Source organism: Clytia hemisphaerica, unplaced genomic scaffold (genome assembly GCF_902728285.1).
Source record: "Clytia hemisphaerica strain Z4C2 unplaced genomic scaffold, Clytia hemisphaerica genome assembly, whole genome shotgun sequence".
Lineage (NCBI taxonomy): Eukaryota > Metazoa > Cnidaria > Hydrozoa > Leptothecata > Clytiidae > Clytia > Clytia hemisphaerica.
The window spans coordinates 26,403-48,568 of NW_027103307.1; the positions used below are offsets into that span (position 1 = coordinate 26,403).

General features: G+C 35.0%; 2 protein-coding genes across 2 annotated transcripts; both read left to right on the top strand.

The window, feature by feature from the left end:
- Nucleotides 1–1,655: 1,655 nt before the first annotated feature.
- LOC136812279 (chymotrypsin-C-like) lies at nucleotides 1,656–8,929 on the top strand. The gene is made up of 9 exons (XM_067068774.1): nucleotides 1,656–1,790; nucleotides 2,198–2,308; nucleotides 3,156–3,299; nucleotides 3,719–3,853; nucleotides 4,260–4,394; nucleotides 5,555–5,789; nucleotides 6,100–6,311; nucleotides 8,032–8,258; nucleotides 8,524–8,929. Exons 1-9 carry the CDS (start codon nucleotides 1,727–1,729, stop codon nucleotides 8,674–8,676), a joined length of 1,416 nt encoding a protein of 471 aa, XP_066924875.1. The 5' UTR covers nucleotides 1,656–1,726; the 3' UTR covers nucleotides 8,677–8,929.
- A 716-nt stretch (nucleotides 8,930–9,645) lies between these two features.
- LOC136812228 (uncharacterized) lies at nucleotides 9,646–14,597 on the top strand. The gene is made up of 14 exons (XM_067068709.1): nucleotides 9,646–9,847; nucleotides 10,366–10,488; nucleotides 10,912–11,030; nucleotides 11,444–11,575; nucleotides 11,770–11,853; nucleotides 12,216–12,272; nucleotides 12,359–12,418; nucleotides 12,505–12,564; nucleotides 12,651–12,710; nucleotides 13,088–13,147; nucleotides 13,379–13,438; nucleotides 13,608–13,667; nucleotides 13,780–13,874; nucleotides 14,553–14,597. The coding sequence occupies exons 4-14, from the start codon at nucleotides 11,533–11,535 to the stop codon at nucleotides 14,595–14,597; spliced, it is 684 nt and encodes a 227-aa protein (XP_066924810.1). The 5' UTR covers nucleotides 9,646–9,847; nucleotides 10,366–10,488; nucleotides 10,912–11,030; nucleotides 11,444–11,532.
- Nucleotides 14,598–22,166: the final 7,569 nt, after the last annotated feature.

Here is a 22,166-nt window from a genome sequence, read left to right on the forward strand (position 1 = left end):
CAAAATCCATTTTATCAAAATTAAGTGATTGAGGCGTGAAAGTGTACCTATAACGTCATCGCGAAGAAAAACATATCAAGTTTCCTTTTAACGAGATGATATGAGAGCCGTGCTACAAAAATAAAGGTTATTTATTTCTTTATTTAAGCCCTTTTGACCTTTAAGTTTCTGTTTTACTGGTAAAGATAGACTGAATGTTGATTGGACCTAACTGATAGGTATAGTCAACAGATTCACTGAAAAAAAACAGAGGAAAATATAAAGTTTATTTGATATTTCGATTGCGTATTGGCAGCTGCCCACGCAATAGTTTTTAAAAGTCGAGTCAATATCTCATTAGAGTGCAAAAATGTCATTATTTTATTTAGTGACGAAATCAGTCCATTTTAAAAATTCTTACTCCATCAACCTTGAAAATAGTGGCTGAAGTTGACCATCCAACAAAATGCTTTCCAAAAATCCATTTGTAAATTGCCTTCCGTGGTTGGGTAAAATTTTGAAATTCAAACCATTTTCCTACCAACGGACAGACAGAAGAAAATTTTAAGTTAATACAGTATGGAAGCATCCAGGTTGGCTCAAGAGTGCGATCAACTTTTTGAGGTCATATTTCAATAATATAAAGTATCACGTCTATCGATTACACAAAACGTGTATATTAAGTGTTTATTAGTTGTCTTCTCATGATACAATTCAGATCTTCAAGATTCCAATAACTGGGTAACATTGGTGACGCAAAAGCCCTCCCCCATAACGGGTTCCCTTACAATATACTCTAGTCAGTACTTCCGTGTTATGATGTCCATTCTCTCTAGAATACGCCTATCTAACCAAACTCCAAAAGGTTGAGTTCAGACGTCAAAACATGTTTTTCTGCGAGCGCGCAAATGATTAGACTGGAACCCAATTCCATTTATGCAGTTTTTTGCGCAAGGTTTTAGGCGTTCAATGTGTCCGAAAAAAGGAACAGTTCAAAGATCCATTTTAGAAGTGCAGTAGGTTGAAGTTTTGAATAATCTGTGTGTGGTGGAAAAATCAGTGTTTATATTGGTTACACAGACAATAACGAACAAAACCTACAAATTTCATGCATAAAAGCAACCAAAGAACAAAGAATTGCTTGATTTAGAAATGAGGTTAGGCATCCTACCATATAACAGAAGCCGAAAACATTTAGAGGGACCAAGTTGGCGCCCTGCCTTTTTCAATTTCCTGCCTTCAGAAATATCCACCCATGAAAGATGATATGATATGGAGGTACTTAGGTTGGAGCATATCGAGTGTGTAATCATCAAGGGCCAAAACAGGCCGTTTCAGAGACTAAATTTTCGTAAAAAAGTAACCCTTAGAGACACAACACTTTCAAAGAATTTCCTGGTAAGCCGATCCTTTAAGAGACTATTGATTTTGTTTTGCTTTTCTTACCTTTAGAAAGACCTGGGAAGGAAAAACTGACTAAGTATAACACCCCCGAGAAATTGGGTGCTTTTGTAAAACAATGTAAAGAACAGTCCAAAAAGATATAGATAACTTCGACCTTATAAAGATTAGGGTGCAAAACCATTGAAGCAAAATGTAATTGTCGATAGAAGTAAAACAGACGTATAAAATATGATATTTTGTGGTGTAACTTAAAAATCTTGTCGTCAAGACACAAACTATAAACTCTTCACGATATGTCATAGTAGGCGTAGAGCTTTGCATAAAAGAACTGTCCATATCAATAATGGGTTGGTTACATTTAGTGACCCTGTTGGTTCTTGGGTTTGCATGCATTCAATGCCAGGAAAGTAAGTGTTTAGTAAGTGCTTCATAATCTACTATTTAGCTGGTAGTTGATAATATACTTGTCATCTCTTTGCTTGCCAAACTTTTAGCTGCCTTATGCTATATACTCTATCAGGCTTTTGAACACGAGACCATTAAATGTCCATGTTCAGTTTCCCAGGGTTTTCTAAATACTTTGTGAAATTTAACGGGGAAGAGACCATTGTAAGGGTATAATAATCTAAATAGGAGAAAAACCACACAGGATCGACCAATTTTGTTGTTATACTTATACCTTCTCCATTTCAAGCCATTTCTTTCCTTGAAATACATCATTGTGCAAAAAAATATCAAAACTTGGAAAAGTACGTTTGCTTTTTGAATCAGAAACATTTTAGTTGCATGAAACCCTTCAAAATTCGTTCTATAGCTTGCGAAGACAAGGACGATCAATGTCGAAGGTGGTACAGTTCTTGCAGTACCAATAAATATGTCAAGATTAATTGTAAGAAAACGTGCGGTACATGCCCAAAGAACAAAGGTACATTTCTTACACAACATTTTTTGAAGACGATTTGGAAGTTCCCCAAATTGTCATTTCAGTTTAGATCTTTGTCGTGGTCGATTGTACGATTTTGTATAAATTTTTGCATAAATTCATTCTTTAAAAACATATCCTCGCAGATCCTCGGACTCAAATGAACAATATCTCAGATCTCTTGAAAGAACCTTAAGGATAATTTGTCTCGATATCTTCTTAATTCGAAGCCAAAAAGGATAATAGTTCCCATTTTTGGGTTCCTACTTTGAGGTTCCTACTTTGGGTTCCCACTTTGGGTTCTTACTTTAGGGTTCCCACTTAGAGTTCCCACTTTTGGATTTCCATGTTTGGGTTCCAAATTAAGGGTTCCCACTTTTGGGTTCCCACTTTTGGGTTCCCACTTTTGGGTTCCCCCTTTTGGATTCCCACTTTTGTGTTCTCACTTTAGGGTTCGCAATTTGGGTCCCCACTTACGGTTCCCACTTCAGGGTTCCCCCTTTTGGGTTCCGACTTTTGGGTTCCGACTTTTGGCTTCTGATTTTGAGGTTCCAACTTTTGGGTTCTAATTTTTGGGTTCCCACTTAGGGGTTTTCACTTTGGGTTCCCACTTAGAGTTCCCACTTAGAGTTCCCACTTTAGGATTCCCACTTAGAGTTTCCACTTTAGGTTCCCACTAAAAAGTTCACAGAACGGTTGCAGCAGGTGGAAAACACCGATGTTAAAGCTCAGTTTGGCTGACTAATTATTAGTTCTACTTTGAATTCGAGCTAAATACGAAGATAAAGACTGTGACTACTCTGCTTTTCTTAAACGCACCTGAATTCACAACATTGATTTTTGTCTTTAGATGCTGCTGAAGAAACAGATTCAGAATGCAAAGACACATACGCCAAATGCTACATCTGGCAAAACCAGAATTGTAAAAAACGACCACTTCATATCTATTTGCGAACACATTGTAAAAAATCCTGTGGATTGTGCAAATCACCTAGTAAGGCTGTCCTTAGTTGTTGGTGTTTTGAAAACCTTTGATAAGACTTTCTGTATGATGGGTAGGACCGATTTTGGGAAATTTCCACTCCCTGGTAGGATATAAAGTAGATTGTTGAACAATAGCCAACATGTAGAAACATCATTTAATTTAACAATATTCTTTAAAAGGAAAATATTTATTGAAGGATGCTTATGAGAGAAAAAGGAGCTACTCTGAAACCACAGATATCACATTTCTTTACACACTAGATAGGCTAATTTCCCTCCCTATTTTCTCGTCGAAATGTGTCTAGTTTTGAAGTCATTAGTCCGCTGTGAGTTTTCTAATTTACCATAGTAGTTACAGATCAATGTCTGAAATCTTCCTTAATATCGCGTTGTAACTTTATATAATCTACAATTTTCATTTTCATCCAGGTTCCTTCTCGTCGTGTATAGACAGTAACAAGAATTGTGGGCGTTGGGCGAAGGTTGGATATTGTGAGCGAAATAAAGGCTTCATGTACACATACTGTAAGAAATCGTGCAGACAATGTAAAGCTGACGAAAATGGTATGTTCATTTATAGAATCAGAAAGAATAATCCTGTGCTGCAACATGGTCACTCATGCAATGATATTCTTTCTATTAGAAACATCATCCTCTACTTTCCAATCAGCATATATTCATAGTGGTTATGATAACCCATATGACATTTCCAATCTTCTTCTGACAGTTTTATGTGGATGGATGTTTCAATGATTTTATGGTGGTTTTTGATAGAGAAATAAGCTCTTCAAAAATGCTTTACAATAAATAAAATTAAGTCTGTTGAATTTTCAATTCTTATTGCGATAAAGTGTATAATCTTACAGTGCTACGGGTTCGTAGTTCTTGTATCTCGTTCTTTAATTTCCCAATTAGTGAATTTATGATAGCTACACCAATAAAAAATGACTTGTACAGATTTTTTCCATAGTGAAGCCAACGGTATCATTAAGAACGACTTCATCAGAAAAGGAACAGCAGAAACAAGGACCAAAAAGACCAACCACGACCACCATAACGACTACCACAATAACAACCGTTCCTCCATATGCCTCGAGAAATGACGGTATTTTTCTTTTGTTGACAATAGCAGAATCAAAAAATCAAAAGATCAAAAAATCAAAAAAGGGGTTGGGTTCAGTGGCGTTGTGGCAGGGGGGGCCGGGGGCCATGGCCCCCCCAGAGGAGCTTGTTTGAAGGGGCGCCAAAGAGCAAGGGGCGCCAAAAGAGATATTTTTCAAACGCCCCAATCTTAAGAATCATACTTTATGCTTCTTAAATTGCGCCCAGGACCAGTTTTACTGAGATAATTTTAAAATACTTGCAATTTTTTTCGTTCGCTCGCAATACAGCTAATTTATTGGTAACTTCTATACAATCTAGCTAATTTACAAGTTTTTTTGTGTACAATATAGCATTATTAAAGGGAAATCTAACTGCGCCCCAAGACCAATTTGCTGACAACAATATTGAAATCATAAAACATCAATTTTTTCGCTCGCTTCGCTCGCATTACACATTGTTTTTTTAAGTTTCTTTTCACTCTAGCAAGTGTCAGATTTGTCACTATTTTTATTTAGTGATTTAGGGTCTTGCCAGTCGACTTTTGAAAATTTTCTAGTCGGCCCCAACCATGGTGGGGCCTGTTATTCCCTTTTCCATTCATCAAAGATGTATCTACTCTTCTCAACTAAATATTTCCTTCCTCGTCATACCTAGGCAAATGAATTAGTAAAAGTTTAGAAACTGGTGGGTGGGGGCACCACTTTGGAAAATTGGGAAGGGGGCGCCATTTAAAAAAAATTGACTTTGGCCCCTCCAGAGAGATTTTCCCACAACGCCACTGGTTGGGTTTCAGTTTAACATAGCCGAATGATATCCAATCTGAAGTTTATTTAGGAAGAACATACATTTGACCATTTTGGAAGCTGGTGAACTTGAACCAAATCTCTTTTTGGCAAGGGCGAAATATGTTTATCAACTTGAACTAACCCTTTTGTACTATGTTGATACATGCATGCCACACACATCAAATACATATGTAATTAAATATTGTGTACCTATTTGTGGACACTGGTTTTTAAGATGTTTGCATTACTATAACCATAGCAATAAGTGCGAGGCCGGACAGCCTAAATTCATAGTGCCTCGAATAATACTTCCCTGGGCTGACGCGATTAAAATGACCAAAAGGTGCCCAATGATATATCAGTAATAATATTTTAGCTACCTGTGGCTACAATACATTGAGCAAACAGATTTCAGCCTTCATTGTCGGTGGTGAAATCTCCAGTCGTGGTAAATGGCCTTGGCTAGCTGCAATCTATCTGTATGGTGAGCACCATTGTGGTGCGACGTTGATACATCCACAGTATCTGATGACTGCAGCACATTGTGTTTTTGATGGTGGATTCTATAAAGAAAAAGAAGATATGCATATTGTGTTGAACGATTTTAAAAGGTATGAGGTTATTCTAGGTTAGATAAGAAGTTAACCCATCTTACTAACTCGACTCACACAAACAATGGACATCAACATTTTACTTTCCCAGTGAAAAGGTGCAGCAGGAAATTCAAATAACTCCATTTTTGAATCAAAACTTAGAAGGGGTTTCTGATGCATTTTTCTACAATGAAAAGTCAGCAAAGTACCACCATATTTTTAATATCCCACAAAAAAGTCACATAAATCTGTCACCTCTCACTCACTGTTTCGAACCTACTCTTCACCAATAGACCCTTTTAGCCAAAAAGTATTGACTTTATCATAGAAACATAGACGAGGGTGGCGAGCAAGTCATACAAGTGGAGAAATACTGGGTTCATCCACAATATGCAAAAGCATACACAATACAATTTGAACATGATATAGCAGTCATCAAGTTGAAAGAACCTGCTAAATTGTCGAATACAAGTGTCAACACTGCATGCCTACCACAACGAAATGAGAAGATTCCACTCAATTCAAAGTGCTTCATCACAGGTATAAAACAATTTATTATCACAAAAATTATCCATAGTCCTGAGCAAAATATTTTGTTTATAAAGTAACATTCTAAACCTAATGGACAATTTGAAATCTCAAGTCTTTGAAACTGACTGTTGTGCGCAGATTTGTAATACTTGCGCAGATTTGTAATACCTGCGCAGATTTGTAATACCTGCGCAGATTTGTAATACTTTCTGCGCAGATTGGTAATACCTGCGCAGATTTGTAATAAATTTTGCGCAAATTTGTAATACTTGAGCTGCGGAGAAATGTAATACTTCTCTGCGCAGATTTGTAATTTGGAAATTAGATTTTTACTTCGAGGGCATATGTTTCCCACAAAGAAAAGTTTCGAAAAAAAGACTTAGAAAATAATCAGAAAATCACACAAAGGTTGTATATCTTTTGTATGAACATTAACTTTATAAGAAACAAATCAATATATTTTAATCTAATGGAAATTGGCTTTTGGCAGTTGGTTCTTTCAATACAAACATGGGATTTTGCTTATTTTAAGTATTTTCATTTTACTTCGAAATAAACAGTTACCGACAAGAAATAATTTTTATTTTACGAGTTGTTGATTAGTTTCTTATAAAAGCAGTTCTTATAAAAAATGTACATGTTGATGTTATTCTTCGTACCTTGTTTACTTCGAAATAAACAGTTACCGACAAGAAATAATTTTTATTTTACGAGATGTTGATTAGTTTCTTATAAAAGCAGCTCTTATAAAAAATGTAAATGTTCATGTTATTCTTCGTACCTTGTTCACTTTGAAATAAACAGTTACCGACAAGAAATAATTTTAATTTACGAGTTGTTGATTAGTTTCTTATAAAAGCAGTTCTTGTAAAAAATGTAAATGTTCATGTTATTCTTCGTACCTTGTTTACTTCGAAATAAACAGTTACCGACAAGAAATAATTTTTATTTTACGAGTTATTGATTAGTTTCTTATAAAAGCAGTTTTTATAAAAAATTATGTCCGCGCTTTTCTCATAAACAATTTTTATATTACCAGATAAATTTCTTATAAAAGCACTGCTTAGAAAAGAAATATTAATTGATTATTTATTTGATGTGCTCGATAATCACAACTTTATTTGGGTATTATTTTCTAAGTCTTTTTTAGTGCATTTTGTTCGCAGAATAGAATTTGGTTACCAATAAAAATATCAATTCCAAATTACAAATCTGCGCAGAGAAGTATTACATTTCTGCGCAGCTCAAGTATTACAAATTTGCGCAAAGTTTATTACAAATTTGCGCAGGTATTACAAATCTGCGCAGGTATTACAAATCTGCGCAAGTATTACAAATCTGCGCACAACACTGACACATACATAACTCACAAGTAAAATTATTGTTTTCTAATGGAAATCAAAGTCGATATTTCGACCGTTCCAGTGCAATATTATTTTCATAATATATATCGATAGTTCTTTTTGAAATTTATATTTATATTAAAGTTTCAATGTCAATACGCCAAAGATTGCGTGATTAACCAAAACATTGAAATAGGTATACACATTTTTCTTCGTCAAATCTTTCATTAACAGCTTTGAGTTTTTCATGTAAATGAAATTTCTTGGTATATCTTTTACTCCCAACAGAAGTTGGCTCTGATATGATTTCAGGTCGAAAAATGGTTAGAGTTGTTAATGTCTTTTCTAAAGTTTCAATCCTTACTGAGATTTCTTAATCTATTTAGGGTGGGGAAAAACGGACGGCAGTTATTTGGGTGAAAAATCAGAAGTACTTATGGAAGGCCAACTTCCTTTAATGACGAATAAAAAATGTGCAGTCAAGAATCGATTCAAAGGAAAACCACTGATCAACCATAATATGATGTGCGGTGGCTCAGAAGGGAACATCCTGAGCACGTGTCAGGGTGATAGCGGTGGCCCATATGTCTGTATGAACGCATCCAAACGATTTGTAAGTCATGTTAGATCCAATTTGAGAAATTTTTCTGTTATTACTCCTTTAATGGGAATAATTGCTCTCCATAAAATTTTTGAGTACCTTCTGAAACTGCTGTTACTTTTAAAAGTAAAAAAATAATCTACATTCTTCAATCTTGTCGATTCAAGCTAAAATTCTATTGACATTCAATTAAAATAATGTTTCGAGATTTAAGATTCGAGATCTATTGTTCAAAAGTCATTTCGATCGACCGTTAAGACTCCTTTCTTTATTCTAGGTATTGCAAGGAGTTGTCAGTTTTGGTCATGACGAATGTAAAACGTCTAAATTATTCCCAACTTTTACACGAGTCAGTCAATATGTCGATTGGATTTATAAAACAATGGACGAAAAGGGCGACGATGAAAATGATTTGGGCAATGTCAATTGATATGCTATGGAGAGAATAGCACTAACTATATCACATCTATTGTTTCGAACATGTCCAACATGTCAAGAAATAATTGGCCTTGGTAAATTGGAACAAATTAGAGGAATATACATACATTTTTTGAGCAAAGGATGAACTTCGAGAACTTTTAAAGACGTGCATATTATGGTATTTTCTGTATACTCAAGATAGAATTTTATGAAGTTTTGTATAAAATATAGAAATTTTGAAGAACTATCTTGTATAAACTCAATTCGAGAAAACACGTTTATGATGAGTGTGGACTTTGTTTTCATGTGGAAACCATATCAGTGTAACTATAAGTCAAGCTGCATGGCGGTTTCCACATTCAACATGTTACCACTCGTAAAAAAGAGTGCACTCTTTGTAAACGCATTAAGTTTAAAACCCAGAAGGGGCTAGAGGTGAATCCTTAACCTTTCTCAGGCAAGAAAAAGTGAAACCTTAAGATTTGCGCCGCATTTCAAACGACAGATTGAATCTAACCAGTTCTTCGTTTCTGTGAGTCATATTCTTCAAAATCTAGCAAAGGATTTTATTTTTAATCTGGCATTTGTTGAAAACCAAGCTGGTCATGCGTTTTGGATAGGAAATAAGTGATTTCATTTCCCATCCTGGAGTGTCGGGTCTAGCACCTTCGGGGCTTTGAGGTCAATAGGTGGACGCGCTTTAGCCTTGCTTTTGAACTTGACAATCTAGTCTAACACAAAACAACCATTTATGCGGGAAAGAAGAACTTTATAAAATGTCTATCAAATTCCCCCAAACTTTTGAGAGTGGTTTTAACTGTTTGATAGGGGTTCTTGCGTAAAAACATCGAGGTGACGAAAACTCGGTTAGGACAAATAATATCTGGCTCTACGTCTGTTGTCCGCAATTATAGTTGTGTTGAAGGATGATCTCCTGCTGTCCACTAACGATAATGTTACTTCTTAAAAAGCACCGACAGTTTGGTGATGGTGATCTATCATTTTTTTTATTTTAACCTGGTAGTGTAAATTTGAAATGAGAGGAAATTATTGTTGACAATTTCAGCAATTTTTGAATTAAGTTCATCACACTTCAAAGAAAGGACGAGATATCCTGGCTATGAATTGGTTAACTATATGTTTAGTTGCTGTGACGTACGTCATAGTGGCTAAATCGCAAGGTAGGACTCTTAGACAATTCTTTCGTCCGTTGGATGGAGAGTATTCGCGGAGAAATATACATATGTACGGAGCTTATAGCCGTAATGGGCGACAGTAGAAGCTTGAAACATAGTAAAAACATCCACCACTTCTTACTCCGACCCGGTCTTCCCTTGCATTCCGAATTCTTTCCACTTCCTTGACTTAATGGTTTTTATTTCTAAGGCCCTCAATATGTTGATTAAGAGACTGTTTAGTAATCAACGAAAAGACGATTTCATCTATATTCCCCCTCTATTGACAATTGGAGCAAAAGAGGTCACGCAACACTCTCAAATACAATCAAAAGCGACAAGATTTCATTTCTAGATTGAATTTTAATAGATGATTAAGGAGTCTTTCTTAAACATTTTTGGAAACGTTTTCCTAATTTATCGTCAGCTTTGAAAATTGACTTTTAATGTAACTGATTTTAGTGAAAAAGTCTCAATTTCAAAAGGCAACTATTTTGACACTAGATCTTTCGTTCCACCTACAGTATGCATTGACTCGAGCAGAAGATGTGTATATTGGTCACGTTACTGTAGAACAAGCACATATGTTGCACTACAATGTAGAAGGACGTGTGGACGGTGCCTTATCCCTCGCCCAAGACCAGTCGGTAAAGTACCTTGGACGCATTGGACGAGAACAATCGAAATAGTTGTTTGTACAGGCCCAACTTACCCTAAAAATCAAAAATTCAAAATCAATCACTTTCCTCAATCACTTCTTTGTTCGAATTTCTATCCGGTTGAAATTTTACCCTTGTTTCTATTCTTTTCTCACCTTACCTTATTTGAATTTGAGTAAATTCATACGTAAAATAACAAAACTCTTTCAGGGAAAGAAGTCAATTTGAGCAGATTTGAGATATATTTTGGCAAAAAGAGGCAAATCTTTTACAGTCGAAATTTCTCCTTATCTACTTAACATGGACCGTCGTCCGATAAAACATCTGTCACGTGCAGAATTAAACAGCTATAAGAACATTTTTGAGTCGTTTTAGGGATATTTTTGGGTTTATTTCCTTTATATCCGCCAGTTCCATCTAGAAGATGTTTCGATATTGACCGTCGTTACGTGTGTACTGGAGGAATCACGGCTATTGTCGAAGATATTATTATCAAAATCGATGTCAAAAAACTTGTGGTGTTTGTAGAGGTAAGAATTTTTTCATTGCAAAAAGAATGTTTCAATGATTGGGATTAGAATATAGTTCTGGGATAATGCAAAGTACAAGATCTCAATGCAATAGATACATGTGTTATCAAGCTAATTCCTTTACGTTTAACTGGCCTAACTTAAGAGAGTTTTCAGGCTTATACAACAAGATTCAACCATCATTTAGTTGACAGCATCAGAAGAGAGGAAAGAGGAATAAAGATAGCTAAATAGACGTAGTCATAACATCGGGTACGGACCCACAAATAATATAAATCTGTACTAAGCCGTCAGAAGATGACAACAATATAAACATAAAGATATGCAATAAATTATGGGTAGCCACTTGCTTCATATCGACTTAAGATCGTATTGACTAAAATTCATTAAACTACTTTTGTCTCTATCATTAGCACTTCCAACGACAAGAGTATGCGTGGACAGAGACTCGAGATGTCCTTTTTGGGCAAGACGCTATCAATGTTTCCTCAATTCAAGATATATGAATCGGAATTGTCAAAAATCTTGTGGAAAATGTCCTAAACGTAACGACTACAACATACTATTACCATTTAAACTATGAATCAGTGCCCTTTTTTGAGTATTCGTCTGCAATCGAGGAAAACGTGAAAACGTTGGGTGTAAATTTTGAATATTTAGTGTACAATCTTTTCGCCATTTTCTTAAGTCATTCGATCTGGGTAAAATTATAGAGATCAGCACCTTTTCTATTTCATAGCAAAACCAAAACCAAAGCCAAGGCCAAGAACAACAAAGACAACGACAACCACAACAACCACAACCATATCTACGACCACTTCAAGTAGAAAAAATCCACTTATCCCAAAGCGTACCTCGAGGGAACCTTGCCCTTGTTGTAGATGTTCAAAATAATAGTAATAGAACAGAACGATAACAGTAATAGAACTAGCCGTCATCCGGGTCGCACCTGTCGATTAGAGTGTGCCTTACGCATGACAAAGCCCTTAGGATGGTGGGTAGGGTGTTTTAGGGATTTATTCAAACTCTAAGAACGAAAAATTACCACTTGAAATCGATCGAAATTCAACAAGTGAAATAAGAAAACAAAGAGAAACAAACGAGTAAAACAAAAATTTTAGGAATGAATTTCACAAAGACGACCATCAAAATCAACAAAATCAACTTTGTTTCGCTCATTTTCAGCTGATCCACCACCACCTGTTCCAGAAGTTACAAAACCTCCAACTCCAAGAGTTACAAGTAAGTCGATATCTGAATCTTAGAAATCCCTAAAAATATTAGTCAGCGAATCAATCTTAAACATAACAAATCTCTTTTGACTTTAGCTGATGGAATCCCGCCACCTGTTCCAGAAGTTACAAAACCTCCAACTTCAAAAGTTACAAGTAAGTTAATAACTGAATCTTAAAAGTAACCCAAAATATTAATCAGAGGATCAATCTTAAACATAACCAATCTCTTTTGACTTTAGCTGATGGAATCCCGCCGCCTGTTCCAGAAGTGACAAAACCTCCAACCTCAAAAGTTACAAGTAAGTCAATATCTGAATCTTGGAAATCCCTCAAAATATAAAAGAGAGGATCAATCTTAAACATAACAAATCTCTTTTGACTTTAGCTGATGGAATCCCGCCACCTGTTCCAGAAGTTACAAAACCTCCAACTCCAAAAGTTACAAGTAAGTTAATATCTGAATCTTAAAAGTAACCCAAAATATTAATCAGAGGATCAATCTTAAACATAACAAATTTCTTTTGACTTTAGCTGATGTAATCCTGCCACCTGTTCCAGAAGTGACAAAACCTCCAACTTCAAAAGTTAAAAGTAAGTCAATATCTGAATCTTAGAAATCCCTCAAAATATAAAACAGAGGATCAATGTTAAACATAACAAATCTCTTTTGACTTTAGCTGATGGAATCCCACCACCTGTTCCAGAAGTGACAAAACCTCCAACTCCAAAAGTTACAAGTAATTCAATATCTGAATCTTAGAAGTAACCCAAAATATTAATCAGAGAATAAATTTTAAACCAAAAGAATTCTTTTGACTTTAGCTGATGGAATCCCGCCGCCTGTTCCAGAAGTTACAAAACCTCCAACTTCAAAAGTTACAAGTGAGTCAATATCTAAATCTTAGAAGTAACCCAAAATATTAAACAGAGGATCAGTCTTAAACATAACAAATCTCTTTTGACTTTAGCTGATGAATCCCGCCGCCTGTTCCAGAAGTTACAAAACCTCCAACTTCAAAAGTTACAAGTGAGTCAATATCTGAATCTTAGAAGTAACCCAAAATATTAAACAGAGGATCAATCTTAAACATAACAAATCTCTTTTGACTTTAGCTGATGGAATCCCGCCGCCTGTTCCAGAAGTTACAAAACCTCCAACTTCAAAAGTTACAAGTGAGTCAATATCTGAATCTTAGAAATCCCTAAAAATATTAAACAGAGGATCAGTCTTAAACATAACAAATCTCTTTTGACTTTAGCTGATGGAATCTGAATCTTAGAAGTAACCCAAAATATTAATCAGAGAATAAATTTTAAACCAAAAGAATTCTTTTGACTTTAGCTGATGGAATCCCGCCGCCTGTTCCAGAGGTGACAAAACCTCCAACTCCGAAAGTTACAAGTAAGTTAAAAGGGACATAACAATGATCTCAGCGTATCTGTTTTCTTAATATTCACCATAACCTGTGAAGAATTGACCTGATATTACAACACTATTACTATTTCACTTTCAGCTGAAGAATTACCCATCATTCCACCAATACCGCCAATACCTCCAATACCACCAATCCCACCAATCCCAGCGAATCCTATGAAATGCCGTAAACAGGTCAGAAAAACACTTTTGTTTGTTTTACTTACTTAGAGAGCGTTCTAGTTCACAATCGTTCTAAACATTCTTTCGACAGCAACGGTATTTTGATAAGTTTCAATTAAAAAAAAAGTTCGTTCCTAAAGTCTGTCACAAAGCTTTCTGAAAACTTTACATGGTCTATTTACGAGCTATATTAAAAAAAGCCCACATACCTTTATGTTGGAAGTTCTGAAGCAAGGGAGCTTTAGAGATCTCAAATCAGACCCACTGAAATTTTTCATAGCTACCCCAGCGGAATTCTAAACTTCCCCGGGCTTCCTTTTATAGCCCAACGGCAAGCTCGTTTGTAAAGGAACATCACGCGTAATTTACAGAGGTGAAAACGATGAAGCGAAAAAGAATTGAACAACAAAATACCCAAAGAAAGTATTTTAAAGATAAACCCATAATTCACAAATTATAATTATATACAAATATCCCTTAGCAGAAAATTTGACTAGCACTTCTTGATTTTCAAAGAAATATATTTAAGATTTAAAAAAATCAAGTGCACTGATCTTTTAGGAAAGTGAATCGCAGCATCGCAGGGTATGCAGGGTATTAGAAATTTGCTATTAGAAATTATTCTGTGACCCTCTTATCGATTCTCCGCCGAAACAATTATTCTCTGTATTTATTTTTTGTCATTTAAAGAACGCATCAATTTCACTAATCCTTGGGAATATTTCAGAGCCATAGTAAAATCTGTCATATTTTACAGCTCAATGTCCTTGTAATGACATTTGTACTTTGGAAAGAGATCAATGGTGATACCCAGGGATGTCTAGAGTAATACTGATTAAATGCTGGACGGACCATATTAGCAATGCGTGGAAATTTACGGATAAATACCTCGTGTGATATCAATGGCTCGAAAACCACGTCTTCTAAGTTTCGCTGACCACTGCTAGGAGACTAAAAACAAGCTATTCTTCGGGAGCCCCTGCATGGCAAAATATAAAATTGAAGGCAAACCAAAACCTACACCGACTAACTAAGAGATGATGCAGGCTGCTTTGAGGAAGAACTTCCGAGTATCGGGAATAGTGGGAAGAACATGTCTTTGCAAGCCGAGTACACTCTACATGGTCGGTTTTGTATGTAGGGATATTTAGTCTCAGGTACTATAACCCCCTTTTAGTAAATTTTATTTGATAAACAAATTTCAGTCAAATCGAACAACTCAATTAGTCAAGACGAGATTTGTCATAACACTTGTCAATCTTGAGATTTTAACCCCCACCTCTCCAAGATGCTTCCTCTAGTAAAAAAATAGGAAGATGCTCGAGGGGTTTAATATTTCTTGCCTTGTGTTATCATAATTTTGCACACGTCATAGCTTAGCTTAGAGGTCTTTCTCTGCAACACCAAACCGCATCACTGGTTTATGTATAGAAATTCTTCTTCACATTTTGCGTGTTAATTTCATGACAGCTCGTTTAAAATCTGAAATTTAATATATTTGCAAGGTAGTCTGGATAAGACCACATTGTGGCCTGTACGTTAAAATTTTGCACTTTGTTTGTAACCAGAGGGAATAAACAAGCTGTCTAGTATGTATATAATGTGAAGATATGAAAGCAAAACTCAAATAGATGTAGTATAAAGTAAAGAAACACAAAGAATAAAAGTTGACTGTTTGGCCATTCTTGAATGCGGCAAGACAAAAGCAGCAATGCATTGGTTTGTTTGCCTGTTGCTATTAGCAACCCTTATTGTGGTAGCGGAATCACAAGGTTACATTTGTTAATTATGGGTTGGATTAACTTTTTTTTACGCGTTACGTTTTTTGGTTTGCTCATCAATTGAATTTTCAAAAAAGGGCATGACTTTCGAAGGCACAAAAGAAGAGGAACATTTTTTCTCGAATAAAATCGCCGTAACATTTAGAGACGCATGTTGACCTAGGTTGTACGCATTCCCAATATATCAGTCTTATCAAATTTGTGTAGTGACGATGCAATGAAAACGTTATAAATCGAAAAAGGTTCCCAAATTTTGGAACTCTCGGACGTGAGTTTTATACACGGCACGCATACCCTATATCGAAACATATCAGAGGGGATGCGTACAGCCAAATACTGTCCATATTGAATTTTCTTCTCTCTCTTCCCATTTTGATTAATTGAAGACAATTTGGCCTAAATTTGTTTAAAGAAAACAAAAACTGATGAAGCTCTTGCCTCTGAGATAAGTAAGTTAGTCGTCAAATGAGAAAAAACTAACACACCAAGAAATTTTGTTTATTTATCCAGAAGTTCGCCATTTCGAGGTTTGGTTTATGAGCTTTTTTTATAGTATGCCGAGACAGAGACAGACGATGTCCGACTTGGCGTCCTTATTGCAATTCAAATGGACATGTCATTAGACATTGTAAGCAAACATGTGGCAGGTGTCCAAGACCAAGAGGTACGTGGATTCAACAACTTAATACTTTTTATAAAAATTTGATACTTTACAACCAGCAAGAGTTCAATGAAAATTTTATCCCACCGCAGGGAGCCAAAAGCGACCGAGGATGGCATTCATAGCTTCACGCTTAAAGATAGTTGGACAAATAGCTCACAATTTTGCGAAATTGTTTGTCACTTTTCTTACACCGGTTAAATGGTTAACCGGTTAGATGGTAGCCCGGTATTATGTTTGTCTTTTTCTTATCCCTAGAGAATTGATGAATCTAGGAAATTCCCTTTTTTGGGAAATTCCCTTTTTTACACCACAAGTAGTAAGCGCTCCGCGTAGGTTAAACAAACGCGTACGTTAGTATTTTAACATATAAAAGCATGGACTGTTCTTAATACACCCTTCTCGAGATGCATAAATTTATTGTTGTCCTCGTTTTCAAACAGATTTCTTGCTATAAAATTACATATTCACAATCATAATTGTGTTGTTTACACCTCATGAGACATTTTGAAATTCAAGTAATTTTGTTTTAGAGTTAATGTTTGCGTTTTGGGAATTTAAATTGGTTAAATGTATAATTTCATAGCAATGAAATCTGTTTGAAAACGAGGAAAACAATAAATTTATGCATCTCGAGAAGAGTGTATTTGTTCTTAGGTTTAAAATACACTCTTCTCGAGATGCATAAATTTATTGTTTTCCTCGTTTTCAAACAGATTTCATTGCTATGAAATTATACATTTAACCAATTTAAATTCCCAAAACGCAAACATTAACTCTAAAACAAAATTACTTGAATTTCAAAATGTCTCATGAGGTGTAAACAACACAATTATGATTGTGAATATGTAATTTTATAGCAAGAAATCTGTTTGAAAACGAGGACAACAATAAATTTATGCATCTCGAGAAGAGGCCAAATTTCAGCATTGTATTTTTATAAAATTATTCTTATAAAAAAGCGTGTAAGGCACGGATGTCACCCTTAGTAGACGCCAAAACAAAATGGGCTTTACTATTGAAACTTTAACTGTAAATCACTCCCTTGACACATTTGTTAGCATTTGAAGACTGAATTTTGTCTCAGATCAGATGAGAAGTCAAAAATTACTGTATGGCTAATACCATTCCTTTTGAAAACAAATTTAACTCTATCTGTTTTTGCTGCGGTGGCACTTTAATGAAAGTTTATGGCTAGTGTAAAACTTTAATTATTTGTGTTTGACTCAAAAAGTCGCATTCTCAAGTAGTAATATCTACGGTTCCTTTCTCTGTTACATAAAATCTAACCAGAAAACGCCGGCTCTCTTTGTTAAACTTGATGAAGATTGCTGCATTGATAACAGAATTCGTAAGACCCAATAATATGCCAAAAAGTAACCAAAACTCCAGCAAATTTCTATTGTAGAATGTACTAGTTTTATTATAAACGAAAAGGTGAAGTAAATTAACTACCAGGTAAATCGTGTAGAAGACAACCACGGTGAATAAGATTCTCTTAGTGAGTGAAACCACGTTTACTCGAATATCTTCTAGTCTTGTTGCATTTGTTTCGGCGCAGTGTTGATTTAGAGCTTTCACGGCTAAAATGTTTAATACAGCCATTGAAAAAACTACCACTCCATCAATAAGATATACGGTAAAGGAAAATATGTTGTATGTCCCAAAAACAGTTCCAAAGCAAACCAAGCTGGCATTAAATAAAGATACTATGATCACCAGAATAGCGCATCTGTTGATATTCTTTTTACACATCTTCGTCTTGTATTCTTGTAAATATTTGATTCGGGCATATCGATCGAATGCTAGTAAAGCGATTATAAAAGCAGATACATGACCAAAGAAATTGTTCAAGAATTGACCTAAATTTTCTAGCCAACATATTTGGCGATCTTTAAAAGCAGTTAATAATAGGATGTAGATAATTGGTGTTGTGAAAGAGATACATACATCAGAAATACTCAAATACAACATGATTCTCATCGCTGGAGATCTATATTGTTTTGTTTTCACCAGAGTTACAATAACCAGTAAATTCATGACAAAGTTTGCCAAACCATTGATTGAAATAGCGTACGACATTAAAAATGTACGCTGAATAGGTGATAATGTGAATCGGGTCGCGTAAGCATTTGAACAGTTATTCATAATGTCATAGACTTTAGTGGAAAACCCCGAAAGGCCTCAAGATTTCAAAGATGTTCACAATTTTCTTTTTTTCATTATTCGACCTCTTGAAAAAGATATTCAAAAATTTAATGGTTAACATTTTTTTTTCCAAATAACGAAAGAAAGATTTACAATGATATCGCTAAAATGGAAAAAACGACGATGACCAATTATTACCCTTATCCACCTTTTTAACATGAAAAGCCCTTTTTCTTAAATTATTAAAAAAAACCTTGGGATATTTGAAAACGTTAATTACCCGAAGCCTTTGAAAAGCAGAGCACGCTGTTTACAAAAGTTTAATTTACAATAAAATGTGATGAAAAATTCATTCAGCCCTTTGTTTCATCCCTCATTTTTCATTTTCAAAATTTCGCGGAAAAGAAGGAACCTCAATTTTTCTCTCTTTCGGACTAAAAAAAACAATACTGTAACCCAATATTAAAACGGTCCTACAGTAAAGGCTCACTTAACACATATTTAACTAACTACATGCTTAAGTTTTATTTGCAAAATTTTGGCTACCTTCATTAGACATATCGATTAAATCTGAAATCGGTATGGCATATTAATTTGTTTGAGTTAACTTTTTGGTATTCAATATCCAAACACAGCATAAGTTGAAATACCTACCCTGAGTATCAGAGGCCGAATTTTTAAAGTAAATATTAACCTCTGACGACCAAGTGTAGAAATTTTACCGCGCATGTGTCAGTCTAATCACTGTAAAAAGAATCAATGATGAAGATCAAATATTACCATATTAATGTGTGACAGTATGCATGTTTATTATTGACTAATCTCCCAGAAAACTTTATAGCAAAGTTCATGGTTTCTTTCAAAAGAAATCTTCTACATGATTCCCAAATTTATAACAGTAATTACTAAACTATTAATTATGGTAATGTTACTTCAATGGAATCGAAATAATAGACACCTTTATGTTATGATTCTCGATCGCTGACTCTTTTTTAAAGTGTTGATGGAATTTTTAAGTTGTGTTTTCAACGACGTGAATAAAAATGCGATCAACTTTGAACTAAACTAATATGGGCACTTTTCTCTGCGTTGATTGCACACTGAAAAGATTTGCTTTTCGTCCTAACAGGTCGGAATATGATTTTGGCATGTGATTTCTAAGGTATGAAATACCAGGTTAAAACACCCCTGTCTCAGTGCCCCGGTGGCATGATTTCAGTACATGATTTTTTTCAGTACATGGTTTCAGTACATGATTTTTTCCTACGTCACTGCAGTAATCAAATTTTTATTGCACTCATTTGAAATCATCCTAAATGGCTTGGGAATTCAAGAACTGTTTTTTACTGTCGCTGTCTTTATTCAATTTATATCTCAATTCACAAATGAGTGCAATAAAAATTTGATTACTGCAGTGACGTATTTACAAAGCCTAAATACAAAGATAACAAAATGTTGACGAAAAAACGTTCAATAAACATCTCTTTTTGCATTTTAGTCCATTGTTATACTTATACATAATTCACATACTTAACAAATCAAATCTTAGCAGCTTAGTAAATAAGGAACTGGTTAAGGAACTTTGAGGCTGAAATTCTCTCGAAAAATAAGGAACTCCAGGCTCGGAGCCAACTTAAGGTTCCTTATAAATGTATACTGAATATCATTTTGAAAAAGAAAAGAAGAAAATAATGCAATTATTAATTATTTTTTAACGTAAAGGAAAAAATTTATGACGCCCCTTGTTTGCTAAATAATGAAATTAAAAATTTGAAACGAAAAACCAACAACTAATATCAAATTTATTGAACAAAGTTTCCTCAAAGTTATATGTATAATTTTTTTCAATCTAGACAGGTTAGGGGCCTAGAGCCTTTTGTTTTGCTTTATATTTCTAGGTTAAAGGAAATTATCGCATAAATAGGTTTACATGTAATCTCCGTAATACAACACCGATCGACTTGAAAAACATCCAAGATTTAGGCTACATCATACATATATGATTGCATCATATCTTCCTTCGTTTCGAGCTTAAAACTTCTACTCTTCGGGATATGCGCACTGCTCTTGTTTTGAATATTATATTTCTTCGGATACATCGCATGCTAGTGGCCGCCCATAGCAGTGCCTATAGACCAAGAAAAAGGCCTAAAAGTCTGGTGGTGTAAGATCTGCTACGAACCACAATGCAATGAAGAACATAACATTCGACATCGCATGTGAAACAGAACTGTCAACAACGTTTCTACTAACCGAAAGCGAACGCACTTTTCTTATCTGTTATGTCATACTAATGGATGGTTTGGCAAACTTTGTCATGAATCTTCTGGTTGTTGCGACTCTAGTGAAAACAAAACAATATCGATCTCCAGCGATGAGAATCATGCTCTATATGAGCATCTCTGATGTTTGTCTCTCAATAATAACACCTCTTGTTTACGTTCCTCTGTTAACCGATTATAAAAACGGCCAATCCTGTATTGTACAGATGTTAGGACAATTTGCAATTCAATTTTTTGGACGTATATCAGCTTTATGTATAATGCTTTTAGCGTTTGACAGATATGCTCGAATCACGTACTTGCAGCATTATAAAAGTAAAATGAGTAAAAAACGAATCAATCTACTGACATTAACCGTTATCATTGTTTCCATAGTAGGCCCAGGCCTTTTTACTCTTGGAACCTTTTTGAAAATGTATAAATTATTTGCAGTATTGGTCTTTTCAATTGATGGGCTGCTTGTTTCTATATCTGCTATATTTATGGTGAAAGCAGTATTAACGTTAAATCAACAAGATATACTTTCAACACGACTTGAAGATATGCGAGTAAACTTGGTTGCACTTACTAAGGCAATTTTATGTACTGTGACAGTATTTTATATCATTTACATCAGCGTGAGTTTGACCTATCTTTTTGCTTATCACACAATTGCATCATTGCGCTGGAGACATATCCTAGAATTTTCGCTACATTTTGGAACAATGTTATGTATAACTAACTCACTGGTTAATGCGATTCTATTCGTCAAATTTAATAAAGCAAGTCATAAACTGATTTTATGTATTCTTGGTAAGCACAAGAAGAGGGTAAAAACAAAATCCGAAAGTCGGCGTAGAGTTACAGGTATAAATGATAATAATGTGTAGAGAATGAAGAAAGTCTTTCTACGATGGCCTTGAGGTTTCTCTGCTTCATGAAAAAGTTCTGAAAGTTTCTAGTTGCTCTTCTTTTAGTTTTTACTACCCTTCTTGAAGTTCATTTTTCAGAAGTAGAGAAACCTCAGGGCCATCGTATATATCCATAGGCGGTTTTAGACCATGTCGTGCTTATCAGAGAAAGGGATTTGTAATTGTAATTTCATTGTTTTTTATCGAGCGTTGCACTCCTTCGCATGTCTCCGGTGTACTTATTGTGGGTTTACCAACTGACGGTATGTGCGGCGAAGAAAATGGCTTTTAGAATCTCACCCTTAAAGTGCAGAAAAAAATCGGTGAAATTCATACCCTTACGGTGCATTTTTTTAAATTTCAAACTCTTTTAGAGCAAAAAGATTTACGAGATTTACGAGATTTACGAGCAATATTTCCTAGATTTGTTGAAATTTCCACCCATACAGTGCATTTATCAAAAGTCCACCCTTACAGTGCATTTCTGATATTTTGAAATACATACCCTTAACCGCCGCACATACCCGTCGGTCAATTTGCCT